At 41.5% G+C, this 18,506-nt stretch overlaps 1 protein-coding gene across 4 annotated transcripts in view; it reads left to right on the top strand.

Annotated features, from left to right (window-relative positions):
- The window catches only part of AOAH (acyloxyacyl hydrolase), a 178,404-nt gene that overhangs the window by 33,612 nt on the left and 126,286 nt on the right, over nt 1-18,506 (top strand). For all 4 annotated transcript variants that reach the window (XM_082399520.1, XM_082399517.1, XM_082399519.1 and 1 more), the window contains one exon: nt 5,293-5,392. In XM_082399520.1, coding sequence (XP_082255646.1) covers nt 5,293-5,392 — 100 coding nt within the window. The remainder of the gene's footprint in view (nt 1-5,292; nt 5,393-18,506) is intronic.

Below are 18,506 nucleotides of genomic sequence, written 5' to 3'. Positions count from 1 at the left end.
CACTGTACTAGATAACTACAGGTGTGGACTGTACAAGAGACAGTCCCCACCTCAAATAACTATAAGTGGACACAGGGTGTTGAGAAAAAATGGACCTGGCAAGCCACTGAAAGAGGCTGAATAGGTGGTGGGGAGGGGAAGAAAGTTTTTCCTTTGAGAGTCATAAGATGACTAATTCTCATTAGTATGGGGGAGGCCACTTTGAAGAAAGATAGATATAATAAATGATCCCCCTTTGTGGTTGCGTCCACTATTAGTTTTGTTTGTGTGTAATTTTCCAGGACCCATATTAGTTGTTTGCTGATAGCAATTTCTCTTCCTATGGTGGCCTCTTCTTACAGCTTATTTTAATCAATCACATGCAGTTCTGGGCTGATGTAGACCCTGAACATGACAACCTTATGATTTAGTTTTACCTGAATTTCAGGCTTCCAATACTAAATGTGTTTCCTAACCCAGAGGGCATCCCTCCTCATTATTTCACAGGTCAATTCTCAATGATTCATGGACTAATTATTCAGCAACTACATTTCCTACCCACAGGCGAACCACAGGATGTTGTTAGGAAGTGGGACACCTGAGTACTCGGGCATTCATTAGCCCAAGAACCTGGGTCAGGCAGGGCGGGGCTACTTCCGGGAGCAACCACGCCTAGCCAGTGACCACGTGCTCGGTCTTCCTTGTCTTGACTTCTGTTGTGCCAGAGGTTGCCATAGCAAAGCTGATGCTGGTCTTCTGTTCATCTCACCTTGCTTCATGGTATCTATTTATGCTCTCAATCATAAAATCTTATATTCCAAACTTAGGGGCTTTCAGAAATCAGGAGAGGCCTAAACTACTAACATGTTTAGAAGAAAAATGCAAAACAGGGTTTAAAACAATTTTGGTACAACTTAAATGTAATTAACATATTTTTAAATAGCAAAAATATAAAGTACAATAATACAACTGAGCCATTGACAAGGTAATGACAAGATTTATAGAAATGATTAAATTCCTAGTACACTCTAAAGAGTGTGGTCCAGAAGTGAGATAAAAGTGTTAAGTCATATGAGGAAGATCTTCTTTCAATGTTGTGAGTGTATCTCTGTGGCTATATATTAATGTATAAATTCTCCTTTGAAAGTGATGTCAAAGGTCTAAATCTGAGAGCTTTCTTGTGTGAAAGGCCCTGCCCTTGCTCCCTGCCATAGGCTATCACTCTACCTGTCTGTTCAAACTTAACCCTGACCGTGCTCCCTTCTTTTGATTTATGATGATGCCAATCATCAGCATTGACCTCCTTCTACCATGATCCTAATTAAACTTGTTAATTAGCTCTGCCGAATGTGTTGAAGCTTCCTCCCCACATGACTCACTCCTGTACAACTCTGTTACCTGTAAAGGTAGTAAAGGATATAAATTGAAATGTGACCATTTTGATCTTATTTGCAGCTCCAGGGAAAAGAAGGCAATGTTGGATGGGAATAGTTATTAAGGGTTTGGAGATTTCCTAAGGATTTCACAAATTATGTATAGCCTAGGCCTTCTATCCCAAGGTTGGTTAAGAGCACACATGCTACTTTGCCACTTCTTTGCATCTTGCACATTGTCATGGTCTTACACTTGTCTGGATGTATGAGGCTCAGCACTTTCTATTCTTGTCCAAAGGAGTGCTTCTCAATTCCAGTCTTTTGATGATAAAGCTCTGATCTTAGAGGACTGGGGAGGGAAACCACATACCCAGTTCCCCTCTTCAATTTTTCAGTTCAGAGAACACAAGTCTCACTCTCTGAATGAGGGGCCCCCATCCCCACTCCCATATTCAAGTTCGCTTACTTGAAATTTTGCTCTGTTTGCAGGGGAAAGAGAATAGATCTTGGACACTATATGATGAATTGGCTCTGGTGGTTCTGAATTGCCACAGATGGGATATTGGCCTTAGGTTGGAAAAAAAAAAAGATTAAGCAGAGCCTTATTTATTACCCTCCTGAGTCCACAAAGTACCAGATCCCCCCAAAGACAGCAGTCATCAATTAAATAAATGAACCATTAAGTTGAGAACAGATGTGTGAAAACAGCCGCCCTCTCCTGATTTACTGACCCTTGGTAGACATTACTTTGGTAATGGACCTTGTGTGTCACAAACTGCTTGTCCCACAGCTTAGTTACCTTTAAGTTACCTTCCCCTCCACCTCCTATGAAGGAACCCTGGGGCCAAGCAGATGACTCTCATGATGAGCTCGCTTTCCTGTCTTAACTCAGATGCTCACAAAAAGCTGAAAAGCCGTCTAGCCAGTCACATTGTTAGTCTCATTCAGCTGGAATGAAATTTGAAAGCCATGATCCCAGCCTATGTTTTCACATACTAGTGACCATCAAAATATTTTCTCTTTTTTTAATTGAAGTATAGTTGATTTACAATATTGTCTTAGTTTCAGGGGTACAGCAAAGTGATTGGGTTATACATATATTCTTTTTTATTATTTTCCATTATAGTTTATTACGAGATATTGAATATAGTTCCCTATGCTACACAGTAAAATCTTGTTGTTGATCTGTTTTATGTATGGTAGTGTGTATCTGTTAATCCCATATTCCTAATTTATCCCTCCCCCTTCCCCTTTGGTAACCATAAGTTTCTTTTCTATGTCCGTGAGTCTATTTCTGTTTTGTATATAAGTCCATTTGTACTATTTTTTAGATTCCACATATAAGTGGTATCATATAACATTTGTCTTTCTCTCTCTGACTTACTTCACTTAGTATGATAATCTCTAGGTCCATCCATGTTGCAGCAAATGGCATTATTTCATCCTTTTTTATGGCATTGTTTAATTCTTTTTTATTCCATTGTGTATGTGTGTGTCTATATATATAGACACACACACACACACACACACACACATATATCACATCTTCTTTATCCATTCACCTGTTGATAGACACTTAGGTTGCTTCCATGTCTTGGCTATTCTAAATAGTGCTGCTATTAACATTGGGGTGCATGTGTCTTTTCAAATTAGAGTTTTCATCTTTTCCTGATACATGCCCAGGAATGGGATTCCTGGATCACATCAAAATATTTAAAGATCTCTGAGATGGGCTCTCTTTCTCCGATAGGCTTTTCATTAATATTGGGACAGTTCTTTCTGCAAGAAGGTTCATGATATAAATTAAGACTCAAGGCCCCTCCTAGCACTTTTTGCTTGGCAGTCCAAAGTTAAGGTTATTAGAGCTTTTAAAGATGTTTCAATGTTCAGCAACTATTAAAAGTGCTACTTATGCACACTAAGTGAAACCAGGATGCGTTTCTGTTTTATTTTGTTTTGTTTGCACCTTGCTTTTGTTTTACCTCTCTAAATCTTGTTTTTTATTCTGCATGTCCAGGTAGAAAACTCCCTTGGAGGAGTGGACAACCTAATGGAGGGTTGATGGAATGGTTATTGGAGAAATAAAGCAGAAACAGGAATGAAGCCAGGGAGAAGATCCAATGACTTGCATCCAGGCCCTGGTCACAGGGCCAAGCATTGCCAAGCTCACCAGTGCTTCTCAAGGGCTGGCCCATGCATGGGCTGTGACTGCATTCAGTCAAAAAAAGCAAAAAAACAGAAACAACTTAACTTTGCTTGTGAAGTAGAAGGAAGAGGAAGAGGAAGAGGGTCAGGGAGAGAAGAATGGTGGTAGTGATTGTAGTAGCTGTAGAGATAGTCACTGTAATAGTTGGAGGGGGAGGGTGTTAGAGTAGATTTATTACAAGGGCACCTAAAGCATGTCATGGAACTTAAAGGCAGGAAAATATCCAGGCTTCAGACAGAGCTGGAAACAGGACTGGGAAGCCACCAGGAACAGAGTCTTCCTCACTGCACACATTGGGTTCTGCCCCCTGAACCCCATCCTACAGACTAGCTTTCCAAATGCTCTGTCCTCATGGCAGGAAATGACATTACAGTCCCCAGTCACTATAGCTCCTGCTATTCTTGGAACAGCCCAGAATGAAGTCAGACTTTTTAATGCCAATTCCAAATTTCCCTGAGAGAGAATCTGATTGGTCCTACTTGAATTGCAGTCTAATGAGGACCAATCAACTGGCAGGAGATATGAAGTATATGCACAGTTGCCAGGAACCCACCCCTACAGGTGAAGGGGGACAGTTAAGTGATCATGTGAGTTGAGAAGAAACCCCTCAAAATAGCTTCTAGAATTTATAACTGTCCTTCCAAGATTAGTCTCTAGATATTACCAATGTATGTTTCTGGAGTCTTTGTTTTTATTGTTTTGATTTGAGTTTGAATCAGTAGTTTACTTGGAAAAGTTACTCTAAGTCCACACATGACTTGTTCCTTCATTTGAAGCAGCACATTATACTCATCCTTCTTGGTTTAAGAGTATTGGGGGTGGCATGTAGAAAATGAATATGCAAGGTTTGTTTTAACCCCTTCAAACCTAGACATAAACCAAAATGTTTGAAGAGCACTATCCTTACACCATACTCAGGGGAAAAAGTCAAATATAAACATATTTACTTTAAAAGAAAAAGAGGTGATTTGGATTATATCTAAGAAAATAATTTTAGGTGTTTAAGGCTATATCAAAGATTTTTTGCTATAAGGCTCAGCAAACATTAAAATGTTGTTCTGGGGCTTCCCTGGTGGTGCAGTGGTTGAGAGTCTGCCTGCCAGTGCGGGGGACACAGGTTCGAGCCCTGGTCTGGGAAGATCCCACATGCCTCCGGGCAACTGAGCCCGTGAGCCACAACTACTGAGCCTACGCTCTAGAGCCCGTGAGCCACAATTACTGAGCCCACGTGCCACAACTACTGAAGCCCCTGCACCTAGAGCTCGTGCTCCACAACAAGAGAAGCCACAGCAATGAGAAGCCCACGCACCACAGCGAAGAGTAGCCCCCAATCGTCTTAACTAGAGAAAGCCTGCGCGCAGCAACAAAGAGCCAACACAGCCAAAAATAAATAAATTTAAAAAAATAATGTTGTTCCCGTGAAATTACACCCCTGTCCATTTTTCCTTTCTCAATTTTATTTGCGGCTTCTCCTGAAAAGCATCACAGTGCCCGTGTGAGAGGCCGGCTCACAGCCCAGTGCTGTGAGCCCCCTCTCCCCACCTCCAGGACCTTATTCTAAAAGTAGGAGAGAGCAAGTGGCAGGAAATCGTTATGATCCAGCAGCTGCATGGAACTGGACTCAAAGGCCATACTAGAATCCATTCTGGGAACTGACCTTCTTTTGAAATAGCTTTTGTTTCCTAATGCCTGAGAGCTTTTAAATATCCTTTGTTTTGCCCTATTTCCCTCCAGGCTCAGAGCTGATGTGAATGCTGATGTGGTGTGTCACACCCTGGAGTTTTGTAAACAGGACCCTGGCCAACCCTTGTGTCACCTCTATCCCCTTCCCAAGGTGAGTGCTTTTTCGTTCTGAATGTCAGATTACGGTGATATGCAAGCCCTTTGGAAATCTGGTAAAGGGAGGTTCAGCTTCACTGGCTCAGTGGTTTGGGGACAGGGACCGGCAAAATGACATTTTCCATTACATCACCTGGAATAATATTCCCAAACTTCAGCTTAGATCCCTCCCCCATGCCACCAAAGAATGTCTTTGTTGTTTATTTTAGACTGTAATCTAGAGCTGGGGCGGCAGTACATAGGAAATCTGACCAGCCAAGGTGAGAAGAGGTTAAATCCCTCTCCACCCCTTAAAAATCAAGCAAGTTACTTTTATAGAGTGACCAACTCATGCAGTTTGCCCAGGACTTTCCTGGTATAAGCACTTGGAAGTCCCACATCCTGGGAAAACTTGGGCAGTTGTTCCCCCTAGTCTAAGCTTTATTGTTCTCACCCATAAAATCGGTCTAACAAAATACCTAAAATACCTCCCTCATAGATTTGTTGGGGGAAGTAGGTGAACTAATATACATAAAATGCTTAGCACAATACCTGCTGCATAAATAAGTATTAATAAAAATGGTAGCTAATATAATTATTACCAATATCATTATTATTCAGAGGTAGCTCTTCAGAATACCGTGTGTGCATTATATCATGTTGGACAATTTTTTTATTTTTATTTATTTATTTTTTTAATATTTATTTATGTATTTATTTTTTGGCTGCTTCGGGTCTTAGTTGCGGCACATGGGATCTTTCATTGCGGCGTGTGGGCTCTTCATTGCAGTGCATGGACTTCTCTCTAGTTGTGGCGCACAGGCTTATTAGTTGCGGTGCGAGGGCTCTCTAGTTGTGGCATGTGGGCTCAGTAGTTGCAGTGTGTGGGCTTAGTTGCCCTGTGGCATGTGGGACCTTAGTTCCCTGACCAGGGATCGAACCGGCATCCCCTGCATTGCAAGACAGATTCTTAACCACTGGACCACCAGGGAAGTCCTGACAATTCTGAATTGGAATGCAGATGGAGACAGACTAATGTGGACACAATTTCCTGCTCGTGCTATGAATAAGAGTATGATATTAGACCTGGTTAGGCCTCAAAATAATGATTTTCAGAAACTTCTATAAAATAAAATAAAACAAAATAAGTAAAATAAAATTCTATGTCCCCTTTCCCAGAATTATAGTCTTTCTATATATAACACAACAGGTTTCTGTTTTATTTGTAATTTCCTTTTTATTCTTATTGAAATAAAGTCATTTTAACACTTTTTGGCCTAACCAATGAACACGATTTGGGTTACAGGTAATATTAAATATCATAAGGCTGTCTCCTTGAGCAGGAAGAAAGAGATGCAAATACCTGGGGTACATGTGCGTTTCATGCTACCTCGATAATTGACTAAGCGCCAGTTAAATTTCCCTTAATTCTACCTGAGAAGATGTGGTCTCCACTGATTTCTAGAAGGGTTAATTTTCATTAAAAAAATTTTTTTCCATGTATTCAAATAGCATGCGAATATAATAATATTCACTGTTTGATAATGTACAGAAATAACGTGTCTCTATGTACAAAGGCAAGTGATATGGGTTTTTGTGATTTCCTTAAATAACATCATTTTATATATTTCCACACTCACAGCTATACATAGTCACAAAATGTTCAACTTTAAACTATCCCATTTAAAATGACATTCTTTATTTTTATACTCTGTAGAATTTATACTCGAAATAGCATTTCCTTGTCCTCCCATCACCACCCCCTTTTCAATTCCCAACTTGGGAACATTTCGACCATCCTTTCTGGCTGGGAGGAAGTTGGAGGATTTCATCTCAGAAATGTTCAGCTTCCACCCCAGCTGGGCGTGCTCCCTGGTCCCTCCACCATCCTCCTCAAATCCCATCGCCAGCCTCCATCTCTACGGAGGACACAGAAAAGAGGGGCAGTTGGTGCAAATGTGGACAGCTTCATCCTCTTCTGCCTCCACAATTTCCTTTAATAGCAATAACTGATATTTACTGAGCATTCACTGTGCTTACTCTTCATCCTGTCTAGTCCCCCAAATAGCCCCAGCATGGAAGCACCATGATGACCCCTTTTCTAAGACTGAGGAAACTGAGGGTTAAAAAGGTTACGGAACTTGCTGAAAGTCACTCCCCTGAGAAAGACCAGAATTGGGATTCACATCCCTGTCCTTTGCTCAGAGAGGTTGGTTGGTCTCTTAACCTTTGTGTCAGTGTTTTTTGAAAATCCCCTCGGGGTATCTCTTCACAGTAGTCAACTGAAATCCCACCACCAGAAATAACCAATATTAAAATATTAGCTATTTTCCTTTTAATTTTTAAATAAATTATATTAATTTCTTTGAGAGTTATGATAATGTTATATGTACAAATTTTTATCCTACTCTTCCCCCTTAACATTACATTTTGAGTGTGCATTATTTTAAATGGTACATATCAGACCTACTTTTCATTCCCATGGCACACAAATTACACCTACAAAGCAGGTGTGAATTAGTAGTAAAGATACAGATATAATTTCCAGCCTGTCAGAGCCTTCCTCCTGACCCTTCCAATCAATAACCACCCCCCCAATATAGCCACTACTCTGAAATCTACCACCACAGATTTGTTCATTTATATAAAGTTCTACTCTTGAATTTCATGTAAATGGAAGAATACAGTATATTCTTCTTTGTGTCTGGTTTCTTTTGTCTGTGAGAGTCATCTGTGTTATTACAAGTAACAGTATCATTGCATGAAGTTTTCACACAATCATCTTTTGATGTTACTCCTGCTATAGCTTCCCAACTAGTTCAACCAAATCTGCTCTTGACTTCTTTCCAATAAATTTTCCATCCGGATGCCAGAAATGTCTTTCTATAAGATAGATATGATCTTGTCCACCCCAAAATCTTTGCCTGAAGGATGAGGAAGCCATCCCTGACTTCTTTTACACACTTTTCTTGTCAAAGCTCCTGTAGGTTCTTTCTTTGAACTTGCCTTGTCTTGAATGATATACCTGCATGATCATCTGTGAGTCTCTCCCACTAGGCTATAACCTCCAGGAGGTCAGATTCTATCTTGTTCATCTCTGTATACCCAATGTCTAGGATGGTGCCTTATACATAACAAAGAAATATTTGTTGAATGAATAAATGAAGTGCCACTAGTTTCTCATTTGCATTGCTGATGGAAATTCTAATTGTCCTTACTTCATGGCCACACTAATTTTCCTGTTGCATACCTCTAATCATATTATTTCCCGCAACCTATGACCTCCATTGCCTGCACAATTAAGTACACATTTTCACTTAGCATTTTAGGATTCTCAAAAAGCCTTCCTGGACCTCTACTATTATCCTTGTGTAGCTCATGCTGTAGCCAAAAAGGAGTGATTGGCTCCCCCTTGAACCCACCTCAACCTTCCCAACCCTGCACCTTTGTTCTTAATCATTCCTTCTACCCAGAATGCCCTGTCAACACCAAGGCCATCCTTCTAGCTCATCTCATTGTCACCTTCTCTGTAAAATAACTCTTAATCCTCTCCACAAAATGTTAACTCTCCTCTCAACCATCAGCATGAAATACCTTTTCGAGTACTACAATGTGCCCGTACTTTTCTAAATGTTTCATGTATGTTAATCATTCAGTCTTATGAAATAAGCATTGTTGTCATCCACACGTTATAGATGAGGAAAGGGAGTCACAGAGATATTAAGTTTACATAGATTTCCTTATTAGAATGTAAATATATCAGGCAGCAGCTCTGCATCTTGCCCATCTTTGTCGCCTCCATCTTGCCAGGCACATACGTGGTACGTGAGTAATGTACCAGGCACTGCACTTTACATACGTGATCTCATTTAGCAGTGCTCTTGGGGGTGTACTGATTTTGCAGATGAGGAAACTGAGACTAAAAGATAAGGAGTTTGCCTAGGTTACACAGCTAGTAAGGGGCAAGGAGAGGATTCAGCCCTGGGTCTGTTTGTCCTTAAAGCCCAAGTTCTTACCACTGTGCTCTGTGCCTCACTGATACCCCTGGGGTACTGGTATTCTGAGTCAAACCACTGCTCCTGGGCGAGCTAGTTCCTCACAAGCAGGACTCTGCACCCTCAGTGTCCTGCTTTTCATGTGTTTCAGATTCCGGTAAAATGTAGTATGATGCAAGCCATCGTCCCTGCGAAATGCATGCTATGGAGTAGAGGGACAAAGGGGTCTCTCTGCTCCAGGGGCTTGCAGGGGCGAAGCCCCGCAGTGCAGAGCAACAGGTGCCTGACTTTAGTGAGGCCAAAAGCGAAAGGTGGGACAGCATGTAGGGACGGCAACGAACCCGTGTTCATTATCTACAGCAAAGCTGAAATTCCAGCCCACTTCTCGCCAGTCCTTTAGTCACATCTTCAAATCCTTCTCTACCATGCGCTCAAAAATGACAAACTCCTTCCATCATTAATTGAAGCAAGAAACACTCTACAGTGTTCAGCGGGCACGAGGAGAATGGAGTGGGAATAGGCGGAGTGGAGGGGAGAGGAGGACAAGACAAGGAGAAAGGAGAGAGGAGGGGAGGAGAGAGAAGAGGAGAGGAAAAAGAAAATTGCAGACTGTGTTGTAAAGACCACCCAGATGGTTTTGTGTTACCTGCTTCGGGGGGATTATTTATAGCGTTCCTCCTCTCATCTGCACACAAAGCAAGGCCCTGCCTGCTGCCAGTGTGTGTCTGTGTGTGCATGTGCATGAGCACGATCCTGACACCACAGCTGTCCAGCTGAAAACTGGATGTGGTTTCTTCATGTGTGCCCTGTTGCTTTAAACCTCTCATTTTTAGATCAGAGGGTTACCATGTACGAGCCCCGATTGGGCCCGGGGCAGCCTGGAGCCTCCACAGTTTTATGCTGCTCCCTCCTGGGTCCCTGAAATCTGAGATCTCCAAGCAGACTCTGTGGCTTTGAACCGATCTCCTTCCTCACCACCCCTGAGCTGGAGGGACGGGCCGTATTTACCAACATCTCTAAGGCATAGTCAAGGCTTACTTCACACCACTTTGATCCACATTACAAGAGAATTATGTTCAGAATGTGTGCGCTAGTGGAGATAGATTCTTCTATTTCCCTGGGGCCTCCAACCCATTTAAACGACTGCAAAAGAGACCTGCTGCCTTAGGAAAGCAATCCAGATTTTGCAACAGCTTTTCCCACAGTAAATCCGATTTCTGCAGGAATCAAAAGCTCTCCAGTGCTGAGTGTGTGGGCGTGTGTGCATGTACACGGAATTCGTGTTTCCCTGGAATCAAACTACCAGGAAGCTGACATAAATGGGTTTGGAAAGGAGAAAGTTAGCACTTTTTATGAGAAAGTGACACAGGACAAATTCTTGTTCAACTGAGGAATAAACAATCTGACCTCAGGAATTTATATTTTTTAAACATTAAGTGTCAGATAAAATATCTGGTGTCTCTTTTAATGGGAGGTAATAGGGTTTAGGAAAAAATTATAGATGGACAGGAAATTTAACATTTTCTAAGATTCATTAATCACTAAATTTCCTTCTGTACAATGGACAGTGCCCTTCCGTTCATAATGATGTGCTTAGCTCCGTGAGCTTGCAATGTGCTTTACCGTTTAATCGCCCCCAAACTCCGTTTTTTTTTAAATAAGATTTTTATTTTGGAATAATTTCAGGTTTACAAAAAAGTTGTGAAGATTCCATAGAGAGTACACCCTCACCCAAGTTCAGTTTCCCCTAATGTTAACATTTTAACATTATTTGGTCAAAACTAAAGAAGCCAACATTACCCTTGTACGTGACTAGTAACCAGACTTGATTTGGATTTCACCGGTTTTTCCGTTAATGTCCTTCCTCTGTTCCAGGATCTAATCCAGGACACACGTTGCATTTAGGGTCTCCCTAGTCTCCTCTAGTCTATGATGGGTTTTCAATATTTCCTTGCTTTTCATGACCTTGACAGTTTTCAGGAGTACTGGTTAAGTATGTTCATTAAATGTCCCTCAAATTGGGATTTGTTTGATGTTTTTATATTGATTAGGCAGAGTCTTTTTTTTTTTGTGGAAGGAACGCCACAGAGGTTAAGTGCCCTTCTCATCACATTTTATCAGGGGTACCTGATACCCACATGACATCCAGGGGGACGTTAACCTTGATCACTTTGTTGAGGTGGTGTTTGCCAGGCTTCCTCATGGGAAAGTCACTATTTTTCCCTTTTCCTTTTCTCTGTTCTTTAGAACTGGATCACTAAGTCCAAACCACACTCAATAGGATGGGGGCTCTAAGCTTACCTCCTGGAGAAGGGAGTATATTATTTGGAATTCTTCTGCAAAGATATATCTCTCCTTCCCTTTTTATGTATTCATTTATTCATTTATGTCAATATAGACTTGTGTATATGTATTTCATACTTTGAGTTATAATTCAGTACTATGTTACTTATTTTCTTGCTCAGATTTTTTCAGCTTTGGCCACTGGGAGCTCTTTCGGATTGCCCTGGGTCCTTTTGACACAGCTCCATTCCATTCCTTTTTTTTTTTCTTTTCTTGTTGTCTTTCTTTCTTTCTTCCTTTCTTCATTCCTTCTTTTTTTCCTTTCTTTCTTTAGAATTTCCTTACTTTCTGGTAATGCCAGATGACCCAGCATCATCTTGTATTTTTCCTGCCCCAATCCTACAATCCACCATTTTCGAAGGAGACCTGGTTCCTTTTATTGGAGAATGGTGTTTAGAAACTGAGATCTGGTTTCTGGGTGTGCCTGTTGTTACTAGGATGACATTGCTTCTAGATCCTCCTAGAGGAGAGTTTAGTAAAGTATATTTGTATGTATGTAACCCATGAATCTACCCATCTGTGTGTGTGTGTGTGTGTGTGCGTGGACATGAGTTCATACTGATGTCTCCAACTTTAGTATAGTATCACAGGGCCAAACTCTATTTTATAGGTATAGTTATCAAACATATTTTACATCTGAGGCTTAAGGTCTTGACCCAGGTCTCATACCTAGTGAGTAGAACCTGAACTCAACCTGCAACTCTTCACATCAGCACACCTGTGTTTGACATAAATTATGAAGCACATTCAGAGTAGCCAGTCCTCAGTGTCAGAAAGTAAACACAGCTCTGGTTTTAGCTTTAATGAAATATTATGAAGAGCTTAATTTCCAAGAACCTTGCACAAGTATCCCAACTTTCTCATTACCAGTTAAATCATATAGTCAGTCACTCACATAGTCAGTCACGCCTCAGCAAACATTTCTCGAGCACTTACTGTGTGCCAGCCCCGCTGCGAGGCACCCTGAGTAAGCTATCTCTTTTAACCATCACAAATCTGCAGGACAGATATGATTCCCCCATTTTATTTATAAATAAGTCCACTGAGACCTAGAGGATTAAAAGACTTGCCTAAAGTCCTGTAGCTTCTACAGAATGATTCTGTTTTCTTCTTTCCGGCAGCAAATATTTATAGAGAATGAATTATGTAGGACAGTATTCCAGCAAATGAGGCAGGCAATCGCGATGCAAAGAGTGATTCTAGGCAGGGAGACCAACTTGGAAACAAGCTATGATGAAGAGACAAGTGTTCCAACAGCGGGTGCAGAGAGGAACAGAAAACTCAGCAGAGAAGGGCTGGGCCCTCCCTGGGAAGGAGTGGAGGTGACTGTCTTCAAGGTGGAGTACGTGTTGACGTGGCACTCCCGGACTTGCCTGCCTCAGCGCCTTGTTCTTGGGCCCTTTGCCCAGAACCCTTCCAGTTCTCTGCACAGTCAGCACCTTCTCCTCCTTCAGCTTTCTGTTGAAGTGTCCCCTCCTCACAGGGGCCTTCCCCGAACCGCGCATCTGAAGAAGGTCTCCTTTGTGCTCTCACATAACACTTTGTTTCTTTCATAGCGCTTGAGGGCAGGGACCATGTCTTTCTTGCTCACCATCATGTTTCCAGGACTGTGCAATGCCTGCCACAGTGTAGGTGCTTCATAACATTTGTTAAATGAAAGATAAGATGGCAAGGGCAGTTCTGAACATGTATTTGCTTTACTTCCTCTCTTGTGAGGATTTATCTGGTCTCAATGGAATATACCAGAGTAAAAGGTTTAGCTTATTTTAGAATGTGAAGCCGTTTTCAGAAATATGTGTGGAGTCCCACCTCGGTGCATCTGGTTCAGTATTTCTGGGGGGAGCCTATGCACTTGTACAAAGCTTCTGATGAGCATTGAAGGGTGAGAAGAGTTGGCTCAAGCCTGAAAGCTGCCATCAACAAGCCAGAAAGTATTGTCTCTCCTCCTGCTACTGGCTTTTTCTTTGTCATCTGGTAGCTTCCCAGACACCCAAAGTCACGTGTCTCCACTTATCCCCTAGCATTATCCTTGGTTCCTTGATTTCTGCCCCTTTTCTCATGGATTCATTAACAAACTCCGTTTATGGGTTTCTAGTCTCCAGTCCCCTGGGAATAAGGCCTCATAGAAGGGCTGAGGGAACTGGAGGTTTTAGAAATAATCTATTTAGAGTTCACTCCTTTTTTATGGATTTTCTCATAACAGTATGCTAATTGGGCAAGGTTGCACTGAAATTATCTACACCCAAGGAAGAAAATGAGGATACCTATTAACCTGCTCAGGTCTCTCCCATTCCAAAAATTAAATATAAAAATAAACCTCCCAGAACCCCCATTCCTCTCCAGCTACAATCAAATTTCTCTGCTGCCTTTAATTGAGGGGCAGTTCAATAGGGTGGTTATGAGCACAGGTCTTAGAGCCAGACCACCTGGGCTCAAAGCCTGGCTTCATTTCTTACTCTGTCTCTCCTGAAGCAAGTTGCTCAATCACTCTGGGCCTCAGTTTCTTCATCTATAAAATGGTGATGGTACTCAGACTTCATACGGTTGTTATGAATATTTAACAATTTAATATATATCTCTACATGTATTTATACGCATACATACATATATGTGTGTACGTGTATTGTCTGAGGGGGGAGGGGATTGAGTTTTAGGACAGTGCTTTGCTTATAATAAGTACTAATAAGTGTTAGCAGCAGCAGCAGCAGAATCCAGCAACTTTTTAGAAGAGGAGAGCTTTTCTTCACCTCCCATTTGCTTCTCAAGCTACTGAAGGCTGGCCTCTAGCTCCATCACGCTAATGAAACACCTCTCCTTAAGGCCACCAATGACCTCCTAAACATCAAATCCAAAAACCTTCTTATCCATCATCTGCTGCGTTTGACACTGCTTGCCACTCCCTTCCCGAAACTCCTCTGCCCTTTCCTGGTTCTCTTTGCACTACTCTGTCCCTTTGAGGGTTACTCTTCCCTTCCTAAGCACCAGGACCCACCCAGCCAAGACTCTGCTCACTCTGGGCTTTCTCCCTGAGTGATTATAGGCAAGACAGCCTGGTGGCTAAGCACAGAGATTCAGATGCCAGCCTGAGGGCGTCAGTGACCCTGGCTCCACCACGTACTTGCTGAGTGATTTGAGATATATCACCTAACTTCCTTGTGTTTCTTCATATGTTAAATGGGGAATATAGTAGAGCCTACCTCCAAGGGCTAATGTGAGGGTTACATAAATTAATATGTGTGAAAATTCTTAGAAGAGTGACTGATCATCATAAACATACAGAATGTTTGCTCTTGTAAGCCTCACAAATAAAGCTCAAGACTTCACTCAGAGCTTCTGCCAGTGCATACAGCTTCCAGATAAATATCCTCATTTGTAAGTCCCAAAGATGCCTTGAACATAACATGTCAGAAACTGGACTATTATCTTTTCCCCACATCAGCTATTCCTCCCATATTCCAGATCTCAGTTTTGAAACCACCTTTCACCCGCCTAAATGGTTCTTTCTAGTCTATCCCCCTTCTCCATCCTCAATTCCACCTGCCTAATTCAGGGGCTTATCATTTCTAGGATGGAGTACTGCAACAACTTTGTAACTGATATCTCTACCTCCACCCTTGAAATCCTCAAATCCAGGCACCAAAGTGATGTTTCCAAACGCAAGTCAGACCATGTCCCCTTTCCTGCTTAAATCCCTCAGAGCCATCCATCAAGGTCAGGACGAAGTCTGAGTTCCACTAGCTAACCTGTTCCTACCTACCCAGCCTTGTTCTTGGAGAAACTGCCTTATCTATTTCTCTCCAGCAGCTCAACACTTCTTATCATTTCCATCACATCCTGCTGAGTCTCACCTCCCAGCCTTGCTCTATTTCCCCCTGTACCTATAATATACCCTTTCCCTGAGTCATCCTTTAAGACCCAGCTCAGTTGTCACCTTCTGCAAGAAACCATCTGACACTCGTGCTCCCACTCCAGTGAGGATTAGACTCCCTTCTGCATTGTCCCCAAGATACCATGTCCTAACAGCTATCATTGCACTTCCGCTGTTGCATTTGAGTCATTAGTTTAAGTGTCTGGCTCTATGAGACTGACTGCTGGACTACGAGTTGTAAAGCTGGGACTATTCCTGAGCCAGCTCTCTCCCCCCACTGCCTGGTATGGGTATAGGAGGCTGGCACACTACTTGTGCCCGATAAATGTGTATTGAATGAATGGGCTTACATTTGAACCCAGTTCTTTCTATAAAATAGGACAGCAATGCCTTCATAATATCCCTTCTCTCTACATTCCTTCCCAGCACTTGCTGGAGTCTGTACTCCCAGTGCATCTTCTTTTTTATCTTTTTTACAGACCCAACCTAAGCCTTAAGATGTCTTGATCCCATTTTTTTAACAATAAAATATTTTTTAATTAAAAAAAAAAGATGTCTTGATCCATCTATCTAGACTTGGGCCTTTCCTGCCACTAATCTTCCAGATGACTCATCATGGGCATCCACTCTGTCCTTTCCAGTTCTCCACTCTGACCAAGGCCATAGTTACCTCCCAGAAATGCATCTCTGCATTATTCCCCTACTGAGACAGCCTAGAGTTCATTATAATAGGAGCCTCAAACTTGAATAGTTTTGGAGGCATATTCTCAGAGGCTACCACAGTTCTTGGAATCAAGTATATGTTCAATAAATGGTGATTGTTATTAATAAAATGAATTAATGAATGAGCAGTGAGGTCGAATTGGCAAGAGGATTGGAGTTTAGCATCTCCCCTTTAAAACCAAACTGTTCTCTAGTAACCATCAATTATTCCTTTGTTCTTGTTCAAGAAAAATAATCTCTGATCCCGAGCTCCATTTTGTTCAACAAGGTGTGTGTGTGTGTGTGTGTGTGTGTGTGTGTGTGTGTGTGTGTGTGTGTGTGTGTTTGGGTAAATTTCTTTAACCTATCTGTGTTATGACTTGGCTTTTTTGTGGCAGGTACATAGAAAATAAAAATGATTAAGCATTCTCAGTTTAACAGCATCTCTGTGCCAAACAAGGAAAGGAAATTGCTTCCTCTGTCATCATGGTTACATTGGAGCCTCCAAGGCTACTACCATGGACAACTCTAGCAAAATAGTAGCTCAAAACCTGAACTAAATAGAAAAAATTAAGCTTCTCTTCTCCTTCAGTTGTCTGGTCAACCTACCCAGCTTGTATTTGCTCTTCTCCTGTTCTCCACCCTAACTCTGTATAGTATGTGAGTGTTTTCTCACAAATCCAGGCCTACGAGAAAACAAATTATTAAGTAAGAAAGAAGCCATTTGTGTGATCATCAGAGTTTTAGGTTAAGGAAATTTCCTTCTTGAGTGATGGCTATTCTTCAGCTGTGACTTGGCAAATCATTAGAAAATCAAATGTTATTTTTGAAGGGAACAAACATCCGAGAAAGAATAACCTATAGCTTTGGAACATTTTTTGTGTACCTTGATATTCTGGAAGACTTAATAAAGTTTTCCAGATTACCTCACTTAATAAACTCATAGCTGTGTCTGGAAGACAACCATATCTATGATAACTGAGGCCAGAAATGGTACTAAGGTGAAAAGAGCCTTGGCTAAAACTGATAGGCTTTCAAGGCATGGACAGTCATTCTCTTAGTCTCATAATATACATTTACTAAGCCCCTATGTATGATAGGTACACATTCGGGGCTGAAAAATAAAAGGCAATTGACAACCACAATCTGAGTGGCTATAACATACCAAAAGCTGGACTAAGTACTTATCATACATCATCTGAAATCCTCCAACACAATTGCGAAGTTATTCCATTATCCCAATTTTATAGATGAGAAATCAAAATTCAAGTAAATTGTTGGTTGTGGAGTTGTTTACTTGACAATATTTCTAAGGTTCCTCTTTAAACATCTCAGGAAATTATGAGCAGTAAGGTAAATTACAGGGGAATATAGCCATCTAGATGCAAAAAAGTCAGCTTAAAAGCTTAAACTGGAACAGAATATAGTGTCTAAAAATAAACTCAAATGCATATGAGATTCTTGTTTTTGATAAAAAAGATAGCCTTTCAAATCAGTGGCAAAACACTGGTTTATTCAGTAAATGGGTGGGATTAAAGACTAGCCATCCAGGGAATAAAATTTAAGCTAGGTGTTCATCTATTCCTTATAGCAAAATAAATCCCAAATAAATTAAGGGTTGAATCATAAAGAATGGAACCATAAAAGAAGAAAAACCTGAGCAATTTTATTCATAATTTACCCAAAGTCACAAAGGGAAATATGAATACATCTAACTTATAAAAACCTGGCATAGGGCTTCCCTGGTGGCGCAGTGGTTGAGAGTCTGCCTGCCAATGCAGGGGACATGGGTTCGAGCCCTGGTCCGGGAAGATCCCACATGCCGCAGAGCAGCTGGGCCCGTGAGCCACAATTACTGAGCCTGCGCGTCTGGAGCCTGTGCTCCGCGGCAGGAGAGGCCGCGATAGTGAGAGGCCCGCACACTGCGATGAAGAGTGGCCCCCACTTGCCACAACTGGAGAAAGCCCTCGCACAGAAACGAAGACCCAACACAGCCATAAATAAAAGTAAATAAATAAAATAAAATAAATAAATAAATAAAAAAAACCCCTGGCATACACAAAGTCAAAAGACAAATGGCAAACTGGGAAATGTTTTTGTAATATGCCACACTATGAATTATTTTCTCCATGATTCAAAGAGCTCTTACAAAATCAAAAAGAAAAAACAGAGCAAAGGCTGCAAAAAAAATTGGTCTATAGAAGAAGAAGATCAAGGGGCCA

The sequence above is a fragment of the Balaenoptera borealis genome, assembly GCF_965194805.1.
Source record: "Balaenoptera borealis genome assembly, chromosome: 7".
NCBI classification, from domain to species: domain Eukaryota; kingdom Metazoa; phylum Chordata; class Mammalia; order Artiodactyla; family Balaenopteridae; genus Balaenoptera; species Balaenoptera borealis.
Note: the sequence above shows the minus strand (reverse complement) of the source record. Positions and strands in the feature narration are given on the sequence as shown.